The 23,930-nt window shown below is 47.6% G+C and overlaps 1 protein-coding gene across 1 annotated transcript in view; it reads right to left on the bottom strand.

The window, feature by feature from the left end:
• Window positions 1–340: 340 nt before the first annotated feature.
• Window positions 341–23,930, bottom strand: part of LOC149363953 (uncharacterized) — a 103,538-nt gene continuing 79,948 nt past the window's right edge. The window contains exons 2-4 of the mRNA XM_089573927.1: window positions 4,398–4,572; window positions 3,426–3,482; window positions 341–1,858 (exon numbers count right to left, since the gene is read on the bottom strand). Coding sequence (XP_089430053.1) covers window positions 654–1,858; window positions 3,426–3,482; window positions 4,398–4,404 — 1,269 coding nt within the window. The 5' untranslated portion in view covers window positions 4,405–4,572 and the 3' untranslated portion in view covers window positions 341–653. The remainder of the gene's footprint in view (window positions 1,859–3,425; window positions 3,483–4,397; window positions 4,573–23,930) is intronic.

Raw genomic sequence — 23,930 nt, 5'->3', positions numbered from 1 at the left:
TCTCTCCTAGTTGCTTTCGCAATCCCCCAGGTTTAACCAGAGCTAAACCACTGCCAATTTTTTTTTTCGTTGGGCACTATAATGGCCCTATAATGATCATATAATATATAACGAACGGCCTTATAAGGGTGTAGGGTATGGGATATCCTGAGAGACAACGCAGTCATTCATAGGTAAGCAAGTAGCAGGTAACGACGACTTGTTACCGCACGTCGGCCACCTTCCCGAAACGCCGTTTAGGAAACTCGTGAATCTTAATTGAAGTGAACTCGTGAATTGAACAGCTCATGCCTTTTCCGCTCGAATGAATAGTGAGACATTTTTCCGCTGCGAACTTTATTCTTGGCATTATCTGCAGGTTCGACACTGAGAGAATATGCACTACACCCACTACACCCACTTTATCCACCACCAGAGCGTGTTTTCCTCTACTTCAGTTTTTCGAGGAAGCAGCGTACAGTTGCTCCGTTGTTCTTACGGGGACGCTGGTTTAACCCGCACTAAACACGCCTCGCGCTCTCTAAGTTTACGAGCGCAGAGGCAGCAAAACTACTGGAGCTGCACTTGTTCCTTCCTGGCCTTACTCCGGCATCCATTTTCTGGCCTGACGATGCAGGACTTCAGAAGTAGTGCAGAAATCCCAGCATGTGCTTCTAAATGGGCGCACCTCGCTTTTTTCGCTCATCTGACCTTGAGCCAGGCCTTTCTGGCTGGCTCTCAGTTATCGGGATCGAGCCTTCGGAATTTTCTTGCTGTGCTCTTTCAGATGCGGAGGGAATCTGCACAGCACCCTTCTTTCCTTCTTGTCCCTGTTCTTGCGAGGCTCGCTCTTGGGTCTTTCCTTGCTGGCTCTCACTTCTCTGGGTCCAGCCATCCAAATTTTCTTGCTGTGCTCTTTCAGATGCGGAGGGAATCTGCACAGCACCCTTCTTTCCTTCTTGTCCCTGTTCTTGCGAGGCTCGCTCTTGGGTCTTTCCTGGCTGGCTCTCACTTCTCTGGGTCCAGCCATCCAAATTTTCTTGCTGTGCTCTTTCAGATGCGGAGGGAATCTGCACAGCACCCTTCTTTCCTTCTTGTCCCTGTTCTTGCGAGGCTCGCTCTTGGGTCTTTCCTGGCTGGCTCTCACTTCTCTGGGTCCAGCCATCCAAAATTTCTTGCTGTGCTCTTTCAGATGCGGAGGGAATCTGCACAGCACCCTTCTTTCCTTCTTGTCCCTGTTCTTGCGAGGCTCGCTCTTGGGTCTTTCCTGGCTGGCTCTCACTTCTCTGGGTCCAGCCATCCAAATTTTCTTGCTGTGCTCTTTCAGATGCGGAGGGAATCTGCACAGCACCCTTCTTTCCTTCTTGTCCCTGTTCTTGCGAGGCTCGCTCTTGGGTCTTTCCTGGCTGGCTCTCACTTCTCTGGGTCCAGCCATCCAAATTTTCTTGCTGTGCTCTTTCAGATGCGGAGGGAATCTGCACAGCACCCTTCTTTCCTTCTTGTCCCTGTTCTTGCGAGGCTCGCTCTTGGGTCTTTCCTTGCTGGCTCTCACTTCTCTGGGTCCAGCCATCCAAATTTTCTTGCTGTGCTCTTTCAGATGCGGAGGGAATCTGCACAGCACCCTTCTTTCCTTCTTGTCCCTGTTCTTGCGAGGCTCGCTCTTGGGTCTTTCCTTGCTGGCTCTCAGGTTTCGGGATCGAGCCTTCGGAATTTTCTTGCTGTGCTCTTTCAGGTTCGAATGGATTCTGCCCAGCACCCTTCTTTCTTTCTTGTCCCTGTTCTTGCGATTCTCGCTCTCCGGTGGTACCCTCGCCACCCTGTTCTGTGTCTTTCGGTGGTCCCATGATCGCTTGTTCACCCTGGGGTGGCCGTGCATTGGCTGCAACGTGGGCAAGAACCGAGCATCAAAATATGGCGCAGCGATAAACTCTGGTCTTGATTTGTGTTTAGTTATTGCTGTGGCTTTTCTGAAAACGCGCTATTTGTGACTTTCTCCCCAAGCACCTTCGAATGTGATTGATCTAGCATGTTGACAGTGTTGGAAGGTACTACTGTATCTCGGCAGGTTATTAGTAGCGCTATATACATCGCTAAATATGCACGATAATTACTACTTGGCTAAAAAATAACATTGCTTAATGAAAGTCAAACTCTTTAAAACATCTACAACCCGTACTCAGTTTCATTAAGTTTAGTAATTTACTTTTTTATTTTTGGTTACCAATCCTGTAATCATCAAATGTATACTGGATTTAACCCCAGCGTCCACGTGTAATGTAGAAAATTAGCTGCGTGCGTAATAACATCAAAAAACAATGACCACATTGCAAAACTTGGACGCCAAATATAATATCTGTAGATCTAAAAAAAGGCTCATTCCGAAGTGGTTTCAAGCGAAAACACGTTCCGGGGCAGTGAATGCCTCTGAGAACCGTATTTTCAGGTGCTTCCATAATGAGTTTGCACAGCTTTTTGCATATCGCACGTGACTAGCCTACGCTGGGGGATCAGGAATCATCATTTACGTAAAAGACGACTTCTGTGGTGACCTCCTCGACGCTCTTGTTGAACGTGATAGAATGCGCTACGCACCAGGGATTCAAAAAGGACTCCACAGAAATTTGTATCCTTTAAGTATCGCCTTTCTTCCTTAGAGTGCAGGTTCTTTTTGGCGAGTTGTGCATGCTATGCAGTTTTTCCCACCTTGTGACACGTTGCATTATGCTCATTCGGGCTGCCGAGCAGACTTTCCACACTTCGCGATACCCTAATCTGACCTAACCTAGCCTGCCAGTAGACATGGGTACGGAAATCGGGAGAGTGTTACGACATGCATAGGAAGAAAGACAACAGTCATTGAAACCAAGGAAAACGTAATGAACGGCTTCTTTTTTTATTTGTTGTGTTGATCAATGAGAAATTAGTTGTTTAATAATTTGGGGCGGAAAATCATCCCTTATACATTACAAGACACGACAACCACATGGATCCGAGCCCATCGGCGGCATGTGCTTGTTCTTTCTTCTAATTTCTAAGTAATCATTTTCAAGACGAAGTTATTACACTACTAATTCCTCACTGATCATCACCACGAATAGAAAATAAATCACGCTTTGCTTATGTTTTCCTTTTTTTCAGTGAGAGTTCATTTCCTTCTTATCGAACCCAGCAGCACGTTTTTTTTTTCTTTCATTATAACATGTCTGTGTTTAATTTAAGATTCGAAATTAAGAAAAAACAGCAGCTGCATACCCTCTCATACTGAAATGCACACCAAAAATTCGGTAAGCATAACTATTTACAAGTGTTTGGAGGTATGCGGCCTTCTTATGCGCTGAAGGTAAAATGCTTGTAGTTATCATTAAACATATTATTTCATAAATTCTATGTTACTTATTGATACATGATTAGGAGGTAGCTTTCACAACTTCGGGTGGTTTGCTTACCGGTCATCACAAGGGCACAAGCGACCAGACCAATCAGCAGAGCCGTCGGCGTCATAGCTGTCAATGAAAAAAAAGCAATAAATGCAATGAAGGCTACATTACTTTTCTCGTGAAAATTGGTGGTATGCTAATGACACTTCGTTAAAATTGGTACATAAAGTGTACTAACTCCACTCCTTCAATACTTATTTCGGGGGCTTGCCTGCAGTATCTTTCTTCGAATGTGCCGTCGCGGCAACACCTACTGCAGGCTCAAGACCCTTCCCACTAACTTCTTGGCAGCCTCGTCTTCTGATTCACGCTGTTATTATATATACAGGAAAATTCTTCGTCCCTTCCCTTCTCCCCCTCCCCCCTCCCCCCGGCCCAACTATTAATTTTTTTTCTGATAATTGAGCTCTGGCACAGGCTGGCTAGAGTTCCCTTTAGTATACTACCCGCATTCTTACCTTTGCTTACGGCCGCTTACTTGCATTGGCAAAAAAAAAAAAAAAGAAGGAACAAATTAGGCCTGTGAAGAATGTCGGAATAACCAGGCCACGGTCTCCAATCCAGTTTATATTTTGGTGTTCTTGAGATATTGATGCGGCCTATTCCCCATCAATGCCCCCCCTTCCGTCCTTGTTTTTGCGTTTTCTGTCCTGTGGACATGTATGGGCGCACATTTTCACACCCCAGAATGAAATCTACCCATCGTGTACCACTCCAATTAAACCTGGGGTTTAATTGAGGAAGCCAATTCCTGTACCTCCTACACTTCAGACAACGCTGAAAAATTGACGCAATAATAATGTCCATTTTAGAAAGCATGTGTTTAATAGATGGAAGAGAACGAAAGAACGCCGAAGGCTCAAACTTTTGGCACCAGTTGTCGTACTTCCTGAACAGGTCGGCATTGGAAAAACGCATTTCTCTTTTCAGAGTTTGTGCATGGCCAGAAAAGAAGACAGGCAGAGTAATATTCGCACTTACCCTTCATCTTGACAGGAGCACGTACCAACTCAGGATGGATGGATGACTGTCCTGACCAGCCCCTTTTTATTCGGTTCCGTGGCGTCACTGCCAGTCAGGAAATGAGGGTAAGTGGAGGAAGGGAAAAGAAGGGAATGCAGGTGCCACAGCACGTCTTGCCTCCACGCAGTGTTTGCTGTGAAAAAAAAGAAAAAAAAAGAGTGCTTTTTTTGTTCGTTATAAATGGAAATATGGTCGTAAGCTACAGGACGTCTACGATTCTCGGAATGACTTTTATGTCGCTGGCAACGGCGTCCACGTCAACCTGTACCAGTGTCGCAACTGGAGTGGTATCCGTAGGGACAAGCACATGCGGTTCACATGTGGCTCAACCGCTCGTCGCCTGTTGCTGAGGAAGCTTGTAGGACGGGCTGCATAATGTGCGGCAGGCTTGCGATGCTCGACGCAGCCAACCTAGCTGTTCAGACAGTTTTTTCTGTTGTTCGCGTTTCCGTTCCTTTTTTAATGTTTTTAATATGTCCTAGTCGTGACTCATATTCGAACGCATGATTTATCATCACCCGCACCTGGCATGAATTCTCGACATGCGCTGCGCTTCAAGCGTATTTTACTGCACGAGGTCCGCTCGAGACGTGCATTCAATGCAGTTCATTAAATAAATAATTAATTAATTAATTAATTCGTGGCGCACAGTGGTATCAGAAGCGCTGCGGCCACGTTTATTCTTGCTGATGCCGTTCCATGCACGAAGGCGGTTTGTGCAAGCCTTCAAGAGCTGAAGGTGATGGCTGCCGTTCGAGCCGGGCGCCTAACCTGCTCTGTTCTGCTCGTGCTCGCCAAGCTCTTCTTCATCGCGCGAGCAGAAATGGTGGCGCTACACATTCATTCATTCATTCATTCATTCATTCATTCATTCATTCATTCATTCATTCATTCATTCATTCATTCATTCATTCATTCATTCATTGGATACTAAGGACTAATAGATGTTGGTGAATAGGTGTGGCGAGCAGAAGTGATGGCACTACACATTAATCCATTCATTCATTCATTCATTCATTGGATACTAAGGACTAATAGATGTTGGTCAGTATCGACAGCGCACCGCGTTATGATGAGAAAGTAAACTTTCTCAACGAAATCTGAGCTTATATAAGCTAGAAAAGACCAAAAACTAAACGCAGGTGTCGCCATCAGTGGCCAGTTTCGCAAGTAAAACGCATGCGACGACACCTTTTCGATTTCAGTTTTCTCTCGCACCCCCCTTCCCCCTGCAGTGCAGAGTAACGCAGCATCTTCTTTTCAGATCCTCTGTCTTTCCTGGAGTATTCCGCTCACCCATTCCCTAAAACCATTCCTGAACCAAAGAAATTTGACCCGTAAATTCTTACGATACTAATTCAGTAGAGACTTTTGAAAGGAAAGTGAAACTGTACTCTTTAGCGATCTGCTTTTCGTAATTTATCGTATTCCTTACCATTTAACTGCCCGAGATGGGATTTCGGTGTTAGAAATAAATCAATAAGCAATAAAAGCGTCTTAAGAGAGAATTATGCTTCCTTATATTGAATTGCTCTAAAGCGATATATGCAGTCGTATAGTCAAACCACCCGATAACAAAACTGTTAACGGACATTTCAATTGGAATCTACCTTAGAAGGGAATGTATTTATTACCACATTACTGCGAATTAAAATTTTCGTACAAAAAACATATCAAGCCCCAGTGAACTTCATTATAGGTTTCGCTCTGCATACGTCGACTTTTAACGGTGCGCAGCAGTTTCGTAGCCATTTGATGTTTGAAAAATTTAATTCCCGCCCACTACTCCTTCAGTCGAAAAATGCCCGAAACCTTAGCAAAAATATGTCGCGCATTTGTCTTGACTTTCCTCGGCGTTATCTGCGGCCCGAGAAAGGTTTTGACGCCGGCAGGATCAATAGAGCGAAAGCACTGTTCCGATGGGTAAGCCCCAATCAAGATCATGCTATATTTGTATGCTCGTGGTGTTTGTGGGTGTGTGTAAACTGAAATAAAAAATTCTCTGTGGCTTAGCTTGGTTAACCCCGGTAATTGCGAAAGCGATATCCGCACCTACGCCATGGTTCAGCTGGTAGTGTAGCTGGTGGTGGTGCTTGTGGTTAGACTTGTGGTGATGCATCGGTTATACAATCCAATCAAATCCAATCTAATCTAATCTAATCCACTCCAATCCAATCCAATCCAAAACAGTCCAATGTAATCTAATGTAATCTAATCTTATTTAATTTAATCCAATCCAATCCAGTCCAATCCAATTCAATCTAATCTAATCCAAACTAATGCAATCAAAGTCAAATGAAGGTCAATGGTGGTCACCGCCGCGGCACGGCAAAGGCGTGAAAGTGCAAGTAGTATTGCTTTCGCAATAGTAAATAGAGACAAATCAAATAAATATCCGCGACTGGGGTTAGAACCCGCGGCGACGCGAGCGGGTTAGGTTCGCTGGCCACTGAGCGAGAGCACTGCCACCGCAGCCGAACCCGCCTCGTGTTAAACTGCAACACACTCTCGCGCTGTATACTGCCCATCGTCTTCTTCATCAGCTAATACTACAATGCGTCGGCGTGAACAACGTTGGGGCAGAAACACGGCACTAGAGCAGTAGGCGTTGGCGTTGACAACATTGCAGCAGAATTGCGGCACTCGAGCATGGGCTTCAGGTACACATTGGGTAAATTGACACTGACGATGAAAAAAAAAAAAACTGAAGACGTGCATAACTGGCTTCCTGGGTCAGTGGACACCTAAACCGCGCTTTCATGTACGTGCCGCTGGTATCCACCTGCAAAAAACTGTGCTTTCGCTCAATATTTCGCGCTTAGCAATGCTAAACCGCCAGCCATTTTTTTTTCTCTGAAGGCCGAGTACGTGCACCGCTGAATGGTGTCACGTCCCTTGATGCACACAGCCCGCTGCAAACTCAGGTGCCGTGTGCCATGGAGGGGAAAAAAAACAAAAACAACGGCAAGCCGAGTGAGAGCGGTGGAATACGAAAGCGCAAGACTATTTCCGATGATCGAAAAACGCAGCCATGATCAAAGCCGTGATAGACATCAGACTGGCGTATCTGCGTTCGACCGTAAGATAATACTGTCATGTGGTTAAGAGTGACCAGCATGTTGGCTTGTCATGCGGGTAAACTATCCAAAACGAGCAATAGCGACGTATTCGCCGCCATGCGGCAGCATTTACAGCCTTTACAACTCTCCGTATCGCTTTAAGCGCCATAAAAGCGGGGTTAATTATTGGGTATAGGTTTTTTACTGTTCTCTATAACACTGTGCCTTCGGTACACTTTTTGCAGGCACTGAAACCTGTGCAAGCTGCGAAAGAAACTGGTAAACTGGTAAATATTACTGGCTAGCCTAACGTTAAAGAACCCCAGGTGGCCGAAATTTCCGGAGCCCTCCACTACGGCGTCTCTCATAGCCTTAGTCGCTTTGGGACGTTAAACCCCATAAACCAAACCAACCTAACTTATTAGGTAGGTGTACCCGTATTCGGCCGAGTTTAGCTCACTTGTGTGCGTTTCTAATGTCTCTTAACACACATAGGATGCAGACAAACCCCGGCTGTGTTGTGCTAGGAATCCTCTCGGTCGTAGGAATCCTCTTGGCATGCGACACTTGCGGCAAAGGTTAACTATGACCGTAATGAAGCAGTTGCTGCAAGAAGTAGTAGCGGCGTTCCTTCGGCTCTGTTATAACGAAGTTAAATAGCAATGATGAGAAGGTCACCCTCAAGGTGAAGCTTCACACAAAGCGGTGAGCCGGTTTGGCTTCATGTCGCAGTGCTTTAGCACTGTAAAAGAACACGCCACTTCATTTCTACGGATAACCAGAAAGGTTATCGGCAGAAAAGCAGGCCATGTAAATAAGCACATTCATCTAGAGCATGAAAGCAAAACATTGCTTTTGCAAAGCGACAGGAAGGGAATTGGCTAAGTTGTTTATACGCAGCATAAAAACAGCTAAAAAATGGAGCTGAGAAGAAAAGTGGATACTATGACAGCTGATTACCAACGAACGATGGAAAGCGGCAACATGTACGGTCATTGCTGCATATATGACTAATCTCTAAATGGCAAAACTTTAGGAACAGTGAACGAAATAACGCAGAACTCCTTCAACTATATCCATTTTCACCTTTCCATACACATCTGGAGCGATCTGCTGGCGACGCCTTAAACTGGCTACCTCCCCAATTTGTGTTCAGCGGTCTGGGGCCCACATCGAGAACAGGGACTACTTGGTTTGCTCAGTTTAAAGAGTGGACTACTCAGGCATAGCGTCTGAACCACCGTATTGCTTCCAGGACCGCCGGCTTCGCTCACAAGTAGCACTGCATTTGGTAAGAGCTGTTTTGCAGGGACGCCTCGTATATCGAGCTCAGCCCCAGCATTTGTTAGGGGCACAAGGAGATCACTTTGAAGCTGTCAGCCGGATGGATACCACGGCCATCACCGATTTTCCCCTCATCTCAACTTATCTTGTTTCTACTAGTGAATGCACGGGTGAGCACAGTAGATGAACTACTGTACCAGAGACCTGAGGCTCGGAGGGCAATAGCCAGGCGACACTTGGACTCCGAGACAAGCGCAGCGGTGGCCTATGCTTCGTTGCAGACCTCACTGCCAACATCCCTACCGGTTCTTCCTCCCTGGAATTTTGTACAACTGTGAGCCACAAAATCGCGACTCATTCGTCATGCACCATCAAATGGAGCTGCGTCCTCACTTTGCAAGAGCAGCGTCGAACAAAAAGCCTGTCCGTCTCATGGTTCCATCGTTATCTGCGGATGCCAGCAACCAGGGCTGTGAAACAAGAACAGGAATTTACTGTCCTCGCCATCCTGCCCTTAATATGACGTCTGGGTGTTGAATCAGTCCCACCTGCCTTACCAAGTGAGGCAGATGTAGAGATCCGCCTGCCAGCCTCCACTTCGTGACCGCCTAAACTCTCAAGTTTGGATGCTGCGACCCTCATTGCGACGACCACCTCCGGCGCCGCACACGTATGCTCTAGTCCCTCCGTGTGCTGTGAGCCTCTACGCCGCTCTACCTTCGCCGAGTACGTTACGCTTCAGAAAATGCAGGACTTCATTAAAGCAGTACAACTTTTCCCGTTGATATAATCATCCACTAAAGGAAATAGACATGGCTTCGAAATATAACTACCCAGAATGGCAGTGCACATTTAGCTAAGTTCTCAGTCCAATTCTTAGTCCAAGTTCTTAGTATTCTGTGCAACTGTCACAAGAAGTGGTCAAAAGTTTCTGTTTTTGAAAATAGCAGCGCTCCATATATATTTTGCCATTCGAGAGTTTCGTCGCCTGACCCGTCCGAAGAAAATCGATCCATGCGTTCTGTCCAGAATTTCGTTCCCACTATCTCTGCACTTTCTACTACTTTTATTCCTTCCCATTCCGTAGTTCGATAATTAAGCGCTCATCGATACTGCTACACGTCTGCGTGGCGGGCAGTGGAATTTACCTTCAATCAGGTAGTATCTCCCATTATCCTCTTTCCGCTCTTGCATGCCCGTTTGAACAGCACTTTCACCTAGTACTTTGAACGAGTGAGCAATTGAACTCCGCAATTTTCTTGCGATTCTTCATTTTGTCAGGTTCTCATAATATGTGCAGGTGGAGACTGGCAAAACTGCTGTTTTGTCTTGGAGCAATTCTCAGGCCAGCAGTATTTTGTAGCTATAATGAGAAGCACATGTATTTCAGGCACACCGGTCATTCCGTTTAAAGTACCTAGGTGAAAGTGAGTTCGTAATACCCTCAAAATTGATAACACCATACGAAAATAAAGAAACAGTTAAACAAATAAAGAAACTATGCGAGTTCCGGCAACTCCATCAGAAAAATCAGCAATTTGTTTGTATAGCACGACACACACAGAGGAAACAAATTTTTTATTCATTGGTCTTCCGCTAGAAGTAAGAAAAACAGTGTACATGGGATTGGATAGAGCAGATGCGTAAGCCAGATATTCATGGAGCAGTACATATGCAATGGAAATAGATCGTTTAATTGCGAAGCAAAGCTGCTGTACCCCCCCCCCCCCCCCCCCCCTCTAGGAATCTAATGTATTTTGAAGTGAAGCCTGCAGGCAAGCAAGGTGCACGCCTCCATCTTCCAGAAGCAACACCCACCAGTCACCTCTTTTCCACCCACTCACATCCACCCTCGAACCTCCTCTGCCCACCTTCACCGTCCAGAAAAATTTTCTCATGTGCGTTTACCCTCGGCGTAGAATAAAAGAATTGATTAGAATAAAAAATCGAATTAACAATGAACGGTAAAACAACTGTTCCCGCAGAATTATAGCATCACATGTCTGATTATACCGTATGTTTTCTTTACTTTTTTTTTCGTCGGTTTACTTCGTCCAGGAAACGCATCGCCCACTTGTTCGCGTACACCACTGAAAAAAAAAAAGTAGAGCGCTTGCGCCAACACGATAACGCAGCTGCTTATGATCATGCGCAGAACGATGCGTCACGCCACAGACATTTCACGCAATGACGAAAGGTCTGGGACGAACCCACATGTGCGCCGCATCTCCCGTGGCTATGGAGCGAACCGCTATGGAGCGAACAGAAATGCTTTCGTGGTGCAATACGTCGCGAATGTATATTTCCTTGCCGAAACCATGCGATTGAACATGTAGAAATTTCAGTACTCGATACGGTGTTATGGTAACGAACAGCGGCGAAAAGACCACTCAACAATTCTACCATCAGTTACTAATGAAAGGGCCGACAAATCTACCAACACCTAAAGTACGAGGCCAGCTAAATTGTTGTTGGGTGTGGTGGTAGAAAGGGGCAGGACGGATACACGACCGATGACGATGCTCCTCTTGTCTCTGGTTCCTTCCTGTACAAATGGGATGATAACCCGCAGGCATGCGAACTGGAGGAAAAAGAGCACCCCCTCCTCCCCCCATAGACATGGGAAAGGGGGTGCAGATTTGTACCATACTTTCCCTGCTACCTACAAGACATGAAAGGGCGCTACCATGAACTCCGGTCCCCCTTATGGAGAGACGTGTGCACGCCTATGGACGACATTTACCCCCCCCCCCCCCCCCGTCAAAAAAAAAAAATGATGAATTCATTTCTTCTCAACAATCGTAGCTCAATGATTGTTGAGCTTATCTTGCTTACTTGCAAGAGGTACAAAAAGTTACTTGGCGCTCATTCGATGTATACAGAACTAATGTACGCTAATTCCCTCTCGCATGAGGTTGCTGTACCCTTAAGGCCAAATCAAGTTGCGTTTACCAACATCAAGAGCTGGACTTCAGGTATTTCATTTTTGCCCGAAGGTCGTTATGCCAGTTTAACGAAACAACGTGAACAACGAAGAAATTCGAGTGTAAAAAAAAGCTACGGATGGCAACTCGGCGAGTATATTGTCAGCACGAACCTACAGGTGGCCCAAAGTGGTAAGGGGAGTAGTGGGGTTTTGGAAGCTAGGTGGTGTAGTTTTGAAGTATGCTTTGGCTAAAGGTACGCCGGACTGACTGAGTACATATTTTCTCTGGGCACATTCGGGCGGATCCCACGGGCGTTTTTGAAACTCCATTCGTTTCTAGGGCATATATGACCTGAATATTTGATTCTCTCTCGGCGCGGTTTTGTTCTCGTTGGGCTCATTTAATATGTTTGGCTAAAGGTACGCCGGACTGACTGAGTACATATTTTCTCTGGGCACATTCGGGCGGATCCCACGGGCGCTTTTGAAACTCCATTCGTTTCTAGGGCATATATGACCTGAATATTTGATTATCTCTCGGAGCGGTTTTGTTCTCGTTGGGCTCATTTAATATGCTTTGGCTAAAGGTACGCCGGACTGACTGAGTACATATTTTCTCTAGGCACATTCGGGCGGATCCCACCGGCGTTTTTGAAACTCCATTCGTTTCTAGGGCATATATGACCTGAATATTTGATTCTCTCTCGGCGTGGTTTTGTTCTCATTGGGCTCATTTGATTTTATTCAAGAGCAAGATTACATCTCTGCTTCAATAAAGTTTACCCATTGCACGTAATGGGGCGGTTGGTGTTCAGAGAGCGTACCTTGAGTGCATGTTCTGCTACTCGCACGACGAACACCGTGTGTACCGGTGGTACCGTTTCTCACAGGTCGTTCGGTTGCAGCGTGCGAACTGAAAAAATTACTCCTATTTCACACTAAACACGAAGCTCATGAGCTATTCTACTGTGTGCTGAAGCCGCTTCGTTAACTTGAAGGCTTGTTTCCTTGCGGTATGCTGTTGTCCTCAAATCGAAATTGAGTGCACGCCCCATGGTATATTTGGACTTCCTTCAAATATACGTGAGGCACTTTGCGTGGGCTTAGAGGGAGCCCGTTGGCTCGCTTTGAGCTCTAACTCCAGAGGGTTAAACCTGCTTAATTTCGTATCCGCGCAGTTCCAGGCGAAACACTACGCTGTGAGCTGGGCGCTTTCCTCGTCATCCCAGAAAAACTTAGCTGTTCGCCCGGAAGTGGGTTGCACATGCTTCTGGTACACTGATTCCTCCGCCTGCGTATACTACGGTGAAGCATTTCATCGCCTCGGCAGGCGAGGAGTCCTATATGGTCACCGCCGCTGTACCGCCGTCCTCTACAAATATTCGATGAACATTCTATTTGCTGGTAAGGACCGTTATTACGTATTGCGGACAGGTGCTGTGCACGGTGAGATGTGCGTTGTGGCAGGTACGGCCGCTCGATACCCAGCAAGTATGCTGCCGCGCATCAAAACCCGGTTCAGCGGTACACACGCTGGAAAAGCTTGCTTAGGTTACAAGCCGATCTTAGGTGACACATTACGAGACTGTTTACTATAAGCCTCAGTGCGAAGTCACCGAGCGGATACACATCTCTGCTGACGTACGCAGCGTCACCTGCCGCCGTCGCTTGCATGCGATCCGACGGCGGTGCTCGCAGCGCCAGACTGGGCGTGACGGCACCGATCCGTGCCATTTGTGCGATTGCTGGGAGTATTTCACTACATGTAGACTAAAGCGTGTGCATTTGTCACCGCGGATTTGTGCTTGTGTGCCAGGTTGTTCATCATATATAGCTAAGTGCAAAAACGTCCCCTAACGAGAGAACGAGCTTGGTCTTCGCCGCAAAGATTGAGCGGGAGGCGAAGATGTAAGAATGGTCGAACTTCTCTTCGCAGATCCTGCAAAAGCAGGAAGCAGCACGACAGGCATACGCTGGGCGTTACTTTAGCCATGAGCTTACAGCGACATCCGCCGTACCTTTAATGCGAAATGCACCTCGGACGTCTCTTTCGACTCTTTAAATATCGCAGCCATTTAAAAGCTATAATAAATATAAATGAATTGCGAAATTCCGAAAAGAAATATAAATGAATTCCGACGTGCATACGGTACGCAGGCATAGAAGACAGGGCAAAAGCTTAGGCTATTTTTTTTTTAGTTCATTTCTTGTTTTCACAGCTTTAATGCAGACATTACAAAGAAGTGCATACTACCTTATTTGATCCGATAACTAGAGAGGCTAATGACTGGTCTAATACAAGACAAATTTAACAGCTTGGCTACAGAAAAGAAAACCAAGTGAATCAGCACTTAAATTTAGCGTGTCAAAGATAAATGCACCTTAACAAACCGACAGTCACGTGAGTTGGTTGAGCTGGTACACACGGCAGAAAGCAACGCATGAAACAAAGCATACAAGAACAGTGACCACTATGATTGTTGAATACTACCTAATGATGGAAATAGGAAACATACGCGAGTATTCCAGCAGAAACCATTCATCTCAAAATGGCAAAACTAAACAAAAAAATCGTACCTCTCTTTGCAATACAACGATTTTCATAATCTTCGCTTCATCACTTAATCAAAAATTCTGGGCAAGCATTTTTGAGTGGGAAACCTTTTATTTAAGCAATTTTCTCATATAATGTGAAGTTTTACTGTAACGATCAATATGCCTATAGATCACCCGCCGGCAGTCTTGAATTTTTTTTTTAAAGCGTTCCCCGTTGGTTTTCTATGGGAGTCTTAACTGTTCGATGCGATCGATGAAAACAGTTTAAAAGAAATATTTTGCTACATATTAAGAAGAATGGACCATTACCTTCAATACATCCGTAAAAGTGTTTGACAATTTTTCATGTTTCAAAATTTTTGTCCGAATCGCTGGACATGTCTTCCCACAGCTTCTTTTTAGCAAAGCTACGTACACTCCAGGAGACAATATCTCGGGATGCCTTAAATTGGGGACTTCACCAATTTGTCTTCAACTGTGGCATCCTACATCAGGAAAGCCGGGTGGTAAAAATTCTAAAAGGCTGACCATCTGCTAGTCTAAAACGGGGACTGCTTTCTTTGCTCTCGGTAAACAACGGGTTAATCACACATTCTGTTTCATCCGGTTCCCAGAATGGCGGCGCCCGCTCATACGTCGCATTACATTGGGTGAAGGCTGTTTCGTAACCACGCACCGTATATCAAAGTTCCTGCATTTGGCAAGGGCACAATGGGATAGAATTAAAGCTGTCAACTGAGAGGCTATGAAGGCAGTCGCCGAGTGGACGCACAGTTAAGCAAAATACATGAACCAGTGCAGCTGAGCCTTGAGGCTCGAAGTTGACAGGTCCACACTGAGACACGTACCCTCGTGACTTATGCTTATTTGCGGACCGTACTCCCCTGCCGCCACCGATTCTACCTCTCTGGAATTTTGCACAGCTGGGCGCAACAGAGCCACTGTCAATCGTATAGTACACCATCAAACCATGCGACGTCTTCTCTACGCCAGCGCATTGTCGAAAAAACATTACCGCCTGTCTCAAACTCCATCGTTATCTGTGTAGATGCCAGCTTCCAGGGCTGTGAAACAACAGGAATATTTTACTTCCCTCACAAACCTGCCCTTAATAAGGCGCGTAGTTTCCAGATCACCGAAACTATGTCCACCATAAGTACGGAGCTTGTCACCGTTCTGCAGGCGCTTTCTTCCAGGGACGCCATTCCCCTGCTCCCCAGCTCCCTAAAGGCCTCATCGTCACCGGCACCGACGCCCTTCAGGCATTACGCGTACTTCGCTGCGCATGCTCATGGCCGTTTAAGGGCATATAACACCTGACAGCTCGCTTCCCTCAACCTATTCGTACTGAACAGGTCTCAGGCGACCTCCTCAGTTCACAAAGTCAGGCATATTTAGCGACCCGCCTGGCGACACACCCCAATGTCACCGCCTAAACTCCTCAGCTTAGATGATGCCACTCTCATTATGACAGAGAAAGAGCACATCCCGCGTTGCACACGCGTGCTCCAGACCCTCTGAGTGCGGTAACCTTCCAGCTGTGCACAGCAGGCCGCTCTTCTCAGTACCCGAGTCTTCGTTAGAGTGCTAAGCCTTCCCCCATTCATATAATTGACCAGTGAGGCTACTATGAAGCACCGCTTTGAAACAGAACTCTGGAGATTGCGATGCACATTTGGCTCTATTCTTAGTGCTATTTCTTAGGCGTATTAGTCCCCGTGCGATTGTCACATGAAGTTGATAACGCTTTCTATTGTTTATAATAACAGAACCACGCGTGTCTCACAAAATTTTTTGCTTTTATATTTTTTAAAGTTTTCTTGGACTGGCCCGTCAGAATAAAATCGATCTCTGCATACTGTACCAATTTTGTTCCACTATATTCGTCCACTTTCCGCTGCTTTTATGCGTTCCCATGTCGGTGTTCTTTATTTCGGGGTCATCGACCCTACAATTTGGCTGCTTTTCCCCTCCACTATCCGCTTTGAGCTCGCACACGCGCGCGCGCGCACGCACGCACACGCTCACACACACACACACACACACACACACACACACACACACACACACACACGCGCGCGCACACAAACACACGCGTATACAAACACACACACACACACGCACACAAACACGCACACGCGCGCACACGCGCACACACGCGCACACACGCGCACACACGGTTTGATTTGGTTTATGGGGTTTAACGTCCCAAAGCGACTAAGGCTATGAGAGATGCCGTAGTGGAGGGCTCCGGAAATTTCGACCACCTGGAGTTCTTTAACGTGCACTGACATCGCATAGTACACGGGCCTCTAGAATGTCTCCTCCAAAGAAATTCAACCGCCGCGGCCGGGATCAAACCCGCGTCTTTCGGGTCAGCAGCTGAGCACCATAACCACTGAGCCACCGCGGCGGCACTCAGTGGCTTGAGCGCCCGTATCGGCTGCGGGAGGTGGGTGGTTCGAAACCCACCGCCGGGCACCCACCGGTCAAAAGGGTACAAGCGTCCCCCGGCCTGGCGCTCGGCTTCCTTTAGGGGTGTACGCTTGGGAGAAGTCAAAAAAAAAAAAGGCCACAAATTAGGCTTATGCCGCACGAGGCGGACTTATGGTTGCTTGGCGGGGGAACTTACACTCATCCGTCAAGGCAACTGTTTGGTCTAAGACCCTTTTCCCAAGCATTTTACCCTAGAAGAGCCGAGCACCAGGCCAGGGGAAATCTTGTACCCATTAAAGAAAACCGGTGGGTACCCGGCGGCACTGGGGATCGAACCCAGCACCTCCCGAATGCGAGGCGGATGCTCTACCACAAGGCTACGCTTCGGTCCTCCCAAACGTACACCCCTAAAGGAAGCCGAGCGCCAGGCCGGGGGACGCTTGTACCCTTTTGTACCGGTGGGTGCCCGGCGGTGGGTTTCGAACCACCCACCTCCCGCAGCCGAGACGGGCGCTCAAACCACTAGGCCACGACTGCGGAAATTTCGACCACCTAGAGTTCTTTAAAGTGCACTGACATCGCACAGTACACGGGCCTCTAGAATGTCTCCTCCAAAGAAATTCAACCGCCGCGGCCGGGATCAAACCCGCGTCTTTCGGGTCAGCAGCTGAGCACCATAACCACTGAGCCACCGCGTCTCAGTGGTTACACACACACACACACACACACACACACACACACACACACACACACACACACACACACACACACACACACACACACACACACACGCACGCACGCACGCACGCACACGCGCGCACACGCACGCACACGCACACGCGCGCGCGCGCGCGCGCGCACACACGCACACACATACACACACGCGCACACACGCGCCAAAACACACACCAAAACACCAAAGCACTCTGGACAACTGAGGGATTAACTTCTTCATATATATCTTGCGATTCATCATTTACACAATTCTCTAGAAATCTGCGTGTAGAGACTGGTAAAACTGCTGATTTGTAGTGTGTATTTATCTTGAAACAATACTCAGACTAGCAACATCGTGCGGATACACTTGAAGCGGTTTATAATCAAATGACGGCTATAATGAAGGAATAGCCATTCCCTTTGGAAGCTTTCATAGATGACCATGGAATTGTTAAGTCGTTTTTGCGAAGTCATATTTTCCTATAACGAGATATAACGAACCTCAGAACGCTTCATAAGACTTGTCATTCAACGCTGAGTGTGACAGCTTGTAACGCTTCCCAATACTTGTGTACCTATTAAATACGGCAAACTGCAGTTTGTCCGTTCTCCAACCTCCTCGCCCCATCTCCTCCAAGCCGCGCGATGAGGTGAACGGGGCGGGGGGGCTGGTGGAAGAAGGCCTTCGGTCTTTTGTACTCCTTCTCAACGCCACATCATTGTCATGCGCTGAAGCCAACCTAACTAAAGCTTACAGCAGCCCTCGCCTGGCGTGCTTCGTAACTGAAAGCGTTCTAAAAAGCAGGTGCATTAAATGAGATTATTCTATTTACGTTGTACTAGCAACAGAATTATACGTCGTATCCAAACATCGTAGACATCGGCTAGTTTCAAAGCACCGTGCCCTGAAAGAACCGTTGCAAGAAGCGCGTCACTATAGCGAGCGCGCTGTGCATTCTTGCTCCTACAAGTTTTAGATAAGCTATCTATTTCCATTTTTACATATCGAAATATTGATATATCTAAGTATTACGCGATACCTTCCGAGTTCGATATATCCGAGCTTGACATTGTACCACGGCAAACGTGAAGAGAATAAATATTTTTGTTGCCCTTGCACGATGCGCAAGAACATGGGCACATGTCGTAACATGGAACATATGCGTGTGCTCCATATTCATGGAGCAGTACATGTACGGAACGCAAATACGTCGTTTTATTGTTTGTGTTGGTTCGCTTCTTCATCGCCCACCTGTTGTCATACATCACTGCAAAGACGCGGAGAGCTTTTATCTGCAGAAAACGCAACTGGTTTTTTTCTTGCTATGCAGGAGGCTGCATCACGCCATGAACCGTAAGGTCTTAGTCCAATCCACAAATGCGCCGTATTTCTCAAAGCGCTTCCTGGCTATGGCGCAAACCTTGCCTAGACATTTTCACCGCAGAAATTCCTTCTCGAAACTGCATTGTAAAGGCAATAAACCACTAATGTGTATTTTACGTCCAGGACAGATCTACACGTCCCGGTCTGAGAAGACCGTACATGATGTAGCCCACTTTTGTACCAGGGTACGTCTGGACATGCCAGATGTCTGAAACATCAGTAGAGCTCCAGTTTTTTTTTAAATGGAGTGCATATTCACAGAGTGCGTACATTGGGTGCTAAAGTATATCAGCGTCATGAGTTCATCTGCAGTGCTTGCATTCGGAGTTAATTAAATCAGTAATATACAACGTCCGCGTGAGCCTTTTAAGACATGCGAATAAAATTTTTGGACAAAATATTCATCAACACAGAAATATTGTTACCGTTTCCACTGCTATCAGTGTTAATTTTAACGCATTAAGGATAGTTGCCGGGCTAGTTGGTACATGATCACACCGTAAAACAGCGCGCTTACACGGGACGAAGAAAGAAGACACGCACACACACAGCGCTGAACTTACAACTGCATGGTTTATTGCGTTGCTCGCAATAAATACCGGAAAGGAATACAAAAACAAAAAAAACCAAAGGAAGGCGAGGAAGATATCCTCCTGTCGCATCATGTCGTCAAAGGTTATTCAAGATATTTAATCTCTTTTCTTGTCAGTGCCATCGATGGAGTGCTAACGCATGACGCGCCTTTCCTATCTATGATGAATGCTTCATATAGTTCACGTTTGTGTTGATGATTCTTCGTCCCGTGTAAGCGCGCTGTTCTACGGTGCGAATTTCAACGCGATAGCGTTAGAGGCTCCGTTCACCAGAAAATCCGGTGTCGGCGTTGACGGCGTCGGTGTTGCGAGCGAAAAATTACGGACATGACTGCGTCAGATGGTCCCCATACTGAACACAGCAGGAAGGTGAGTCACCTAGGACGCGTGACCTTACGGCGTCATCACAACCTGCCCACCAGATTGTGAGAAAACTGACCACCACGGGAGGTGGCAGTTAAGTTAAATTAATGTGTAGTCTCTCTGGAAGATCACCCTGGGACGCGCAAAGCCCACTGCTGGGAGCACCTGCCATCTCAGGGCAGTGACGCATCGCTTCACCGCTGCGCCACTGCGCCAGGAAAAACATGAGGACTCCCAGGGATCTATGATTGTAAAAATTGGCACTGGTTTAGCTCGGCTATGCCAGAATATACGTAGCGAAAGCTAAGGCGTAGCTTGGTTAGCTTTGGTCACTCTTGGCAGGCATGCGGCACAGCTGGCGGACCGAGCGGAGGCCAGCGCAACGACGAGGCAAGAGGTGTGACGTCATACCAAACGGCGGTGCCGGCTCCGCGGCGGTGACATCATGCCAGATGGCGCGGCGAGTACGCGTGGTAGCATATGTAACTCTAGTGGCGTCCGCCAGCCGCGGCGGTTGCTAGGCAACGGCTCAAGGTCGATCTCTGTGCCTCCTCGGAGCACCGCCACAGCGAAATCGCAAGTTCGTGCCAATGTAGCTTTCGCTACAAAAATGAGAATGTCCTTCTGCATACAGGGGAATTATCACACTACGCTATCCCGTCCCACCCTTAGCTCGGAGCTCAAGTGTCCCATTCAGTTTTAGTTAATATAGAGTGGTCGAATAACCAATTTAATATTTTCTGGTGGAAGTGTTGCTGTTCAAACAGAAGTTTATTGTCACTACTGGCACTATCTTATGATGGCTGTAGTATGTGAAAAAAATCTATTTATTACCCGGCGCTCTTTTATTCATACAATATGGGAATCTCATATGCGCACCATCATAACCTGGCTCCAAATGAGCCACATTTTGGAGGTTAGCGTAATGTCTCGCCGACTACTGTGTTGAGATGAATGGTCCAAGGATATGCCAGACATTGATGTGTACGGGGTGAGCGAAGAAAAGTGGAGGCGTGTTCGTATGCTGACCTCCAGAGACTGGACGTGGGTGATGGCCAAATTTTACTTCAGAGTTTCGTAACTAGAAGGAGCAACAAACGCTGAAAACTATAAGAACAATGGAGAGATTCGGTCATAATTCTCGCCGTTGTAAAATGCGAAGTCTGGCTCAGAAAAAAAATTGGGAGTTATGGTTTACAGTAGGCCCTACACAATCACGCTACAAATTTCGGATCTGTGTACTTATGTCGTATATGTATCTTAGTACATGGATAAATTATTGGAGCGACAATCTGCAAGACGAAAGGGAGAAAATAATACAGAATGTCGAGGAAACGCAGCTGTCATGAAGCATAAGGCGCTCTGTGGATGCAACAAATAAGGAATTACTCGGGGAACCTCAAAAGGTTCCATGGTACGGGGCTTGTAGTTTACAAGCGCTGTTGTTTGCTTTGGATACTACAAGTTCTGTACCTGAAATAAAGCAGACAACATACGGTGGGTTTGACTTGGGTGCGCATGGGGACACAGCTAGTGAAGTAGTCGGTGGTTATATCGGGTTGCAACGTTAGAAGCGACTCAGTCAAAAAATTAGATCAATGTGAAGAACGGTTGTGGCAAATGCAAAATATGCGATGGGTGGGGAGAGTTTTCAGACACTTATTCCGGTTCAGTAGCGGCGCTACATGGAAGAAAAGGATACGATGGCTTGAAAGGAAATACAAATGTCAAAGAGAAGAAAAACATACGTAGATAACCTTGAAACAGAACCTCGTAACCTGAGAAAATACTCACGGGCAGAACAAAATGCTGGACAAGCTGATGCTGAAACTCTATAGGGTGGCTAAAACTAAAATTAAAGGGGAAAAAATTCGACCATTCCAAAGGAAGCTCTTCACTTTTCTTTGCAAGGGCTTGGTGCCTGAACACGAAGCGCTAGTAACAAAAATTTTACAACACGGATGACATTTGCTGTTATATGCAAGAGAGAGAAGCGATAGAACATGTAATTCTGTGTTGGTGACTGTCGTGTCCGGTCGCTGTGTTGAATGCAGCGAAAGACGCACACGGTACTTTAAGACTTCGTTTATTTAAAGCCGATGAGGGTGCGACCACCGTCGACCGAGGCAGGAGCCGAACTGGCCGCCCGAAGAAAGGAGGGAGCGGAGAAGCGTCCACGGGAGGGAGTGGCTTCCCAAAACAGGAGGAGGATGCGGGGGCGCACCATGGGGGGGCATCTGGCGACAGCGTGCGACGAGGGGCAAGTGGTCGTTAGGAGGAGGATGCGAGTGGTCGTTAGGAGGAGGATGCAGGGGCGCACACACACAAAAGCAATAAGGGGACACAACACTTCCTTCCCCCTTAGAAAGTTGCCTGGTATCGTGCAGGGGGTCGGCGCTCACGCGTGGAGGCGCGCTGGCTTTGTGCGCTCGGGGGAGAAACACTTGTAGGCTGGCTGTTGTTCGCTGTGTCTCCTAGGTCTGTCCTGGGCGAAGTCTCTTCTTCCGGGAAGAGGTGCCAGGCTATGTGGGAAGATGGTGCACGTGTTCTCTCCGCTGGCGGACAGCTCTCAGACGGCGTCGTAAATCTACGCAGCTGGTTGAGATGTCGGCGTGCTACTGTGCCATGTATGTTGACGAGCCAAGAGCGCAGGCCTATGCGTCTGACAATTGTAGCTTCCTCCCAGCGTGGCTTTTTCAGAAACTGTCGGGCGAGGACGCGCTGCCCCTCATTAAGCGTGCCGCAGCGCGGAAGTGCTTTTTCTTCCCGGAACGTCTCTGCCTTTGGCTCGGGGAGGATGGCTGTGAGCTGGGTTCGCATTTCACGCTCGAACATCATTTTCGAGGGGGTCTCGCCTGTTGTGCTCTGAACCGTCGTGTGCTGCTTGAAGAGAAAGCGCGCAAGGCGGCGCTGCAGCGAGCCTGTCTGATCTCTTTCAAGGGCGCGTTTTAGCTCGGCTACGTAGCGCTCGGCTTGTCCGTTTGTCGCTGGGTGGTAGGGGGCCGATGTAACTGATGAGATCCCGTTGTCGCGATAAAACTTGAGGATCTCCGCAGACACAAACGGTGTTCCGTTGTCCGACACTACCTTGCGCGGCAGGCCGAACGTTGCAAATAGTGATCGGAGGTTGTCAATGACTGCTGCCGAAGTCGTCTGTCCCATTTGCCTTATCTCAAGCCACTTTGTGTAGGCATCTACGACCACAAGGAAGGTGCAGCCCTCAATTGGTCCTGCAAAATCAATGTGCAGTGTGTGCCATGGTGTGTCTGGCTTTTCCCATTCTGGGACAGGAGCTTTCGGCGGGGCGCTCCGGCTGCTCTGGCAAGGCTTGCATTCTGGCACCACTGTTTCGATGTCGTTGTCAATGCCAGGCCACCACATGTAGCTTCTGGCACACTTTTTCATTGCAACGATGCCCCGATGTCCGGCGTGGATGAGAGACATAGCTTGTGCGCGTAGTTCTCTCGGCATCACAACTCGGGACCCAAATATGATGCAGCCGCGATGGGTGCTCAACTCTGTAGCTCGCCTGCGGTAAGCGTCGAAGTTGTCCCCTTTGAGTTTATGCACGTTGCCTTGTTGAACAGCTGTGTAAACTAGCCGGAGAGCTGCGCACTTCTGCGTAGATGCTGCAACTGTGCCTGCTGTAAGCGGAGGTTCTGGCAGTGCTTCGAACATCAGAACGTCTCCTGGTGGAAATGGTTCGTCAACAGTTGCGTCTAGTGGCAGACGGCTTAGCGCATCGGCGTTTTGATGTTTACTCCCATTGCGGTAGACCAGAGCGTAGTCGTACGCTGAGAGTTTGATGCACCAACGTGTCATTCGCGGAGACAAAGTTGGTGGCATAGGCCTTTGTGGTCCCAGAATGCCCAATAGCGGTCGGTGATCGGTTATAAAGGTCACCTTCCGGCCGGCAATGTACTGGTGAAAATGTGTCGCCGCGTAGACGATGGCTAGCCCTTCTTTGTCAAGTTGCGCGTAGTTGCGTTCTGCTTGCGACAACGTACGTGAGGCGAAGGCGATGGGAGCTTCCCTTCCTTGCTCGTCAGTTTGCGATAGAACCGCGCCGACTCCGTACGGTGATGCGTCGCAAGCCAAAAGCAGAGGCTTCCTTTCGTCGTAGTGGCGGAGGACTGTACATCTTCGAATCAGGTCTTTCAGGGCATCGAATGA

The sequence above is a fragment of the Amblyomma mixtum genome, chromosome 2 (assembly GCF_055824585.1).
Source record: "Amblyomma mixtum isolate Tamu chromosome 2, ASM5582458v1, whole genome shotgun sequence".
Lineage (NCBI taxonomy): Eukaryota > Metazoa > Arthropoda > Arachnida > Ixodida > Ixodidae > Amblyomma > Amblyomma mixtum.
This window is presented reverse-complemented; position numbering and strand designations above follow the sequence as displayed.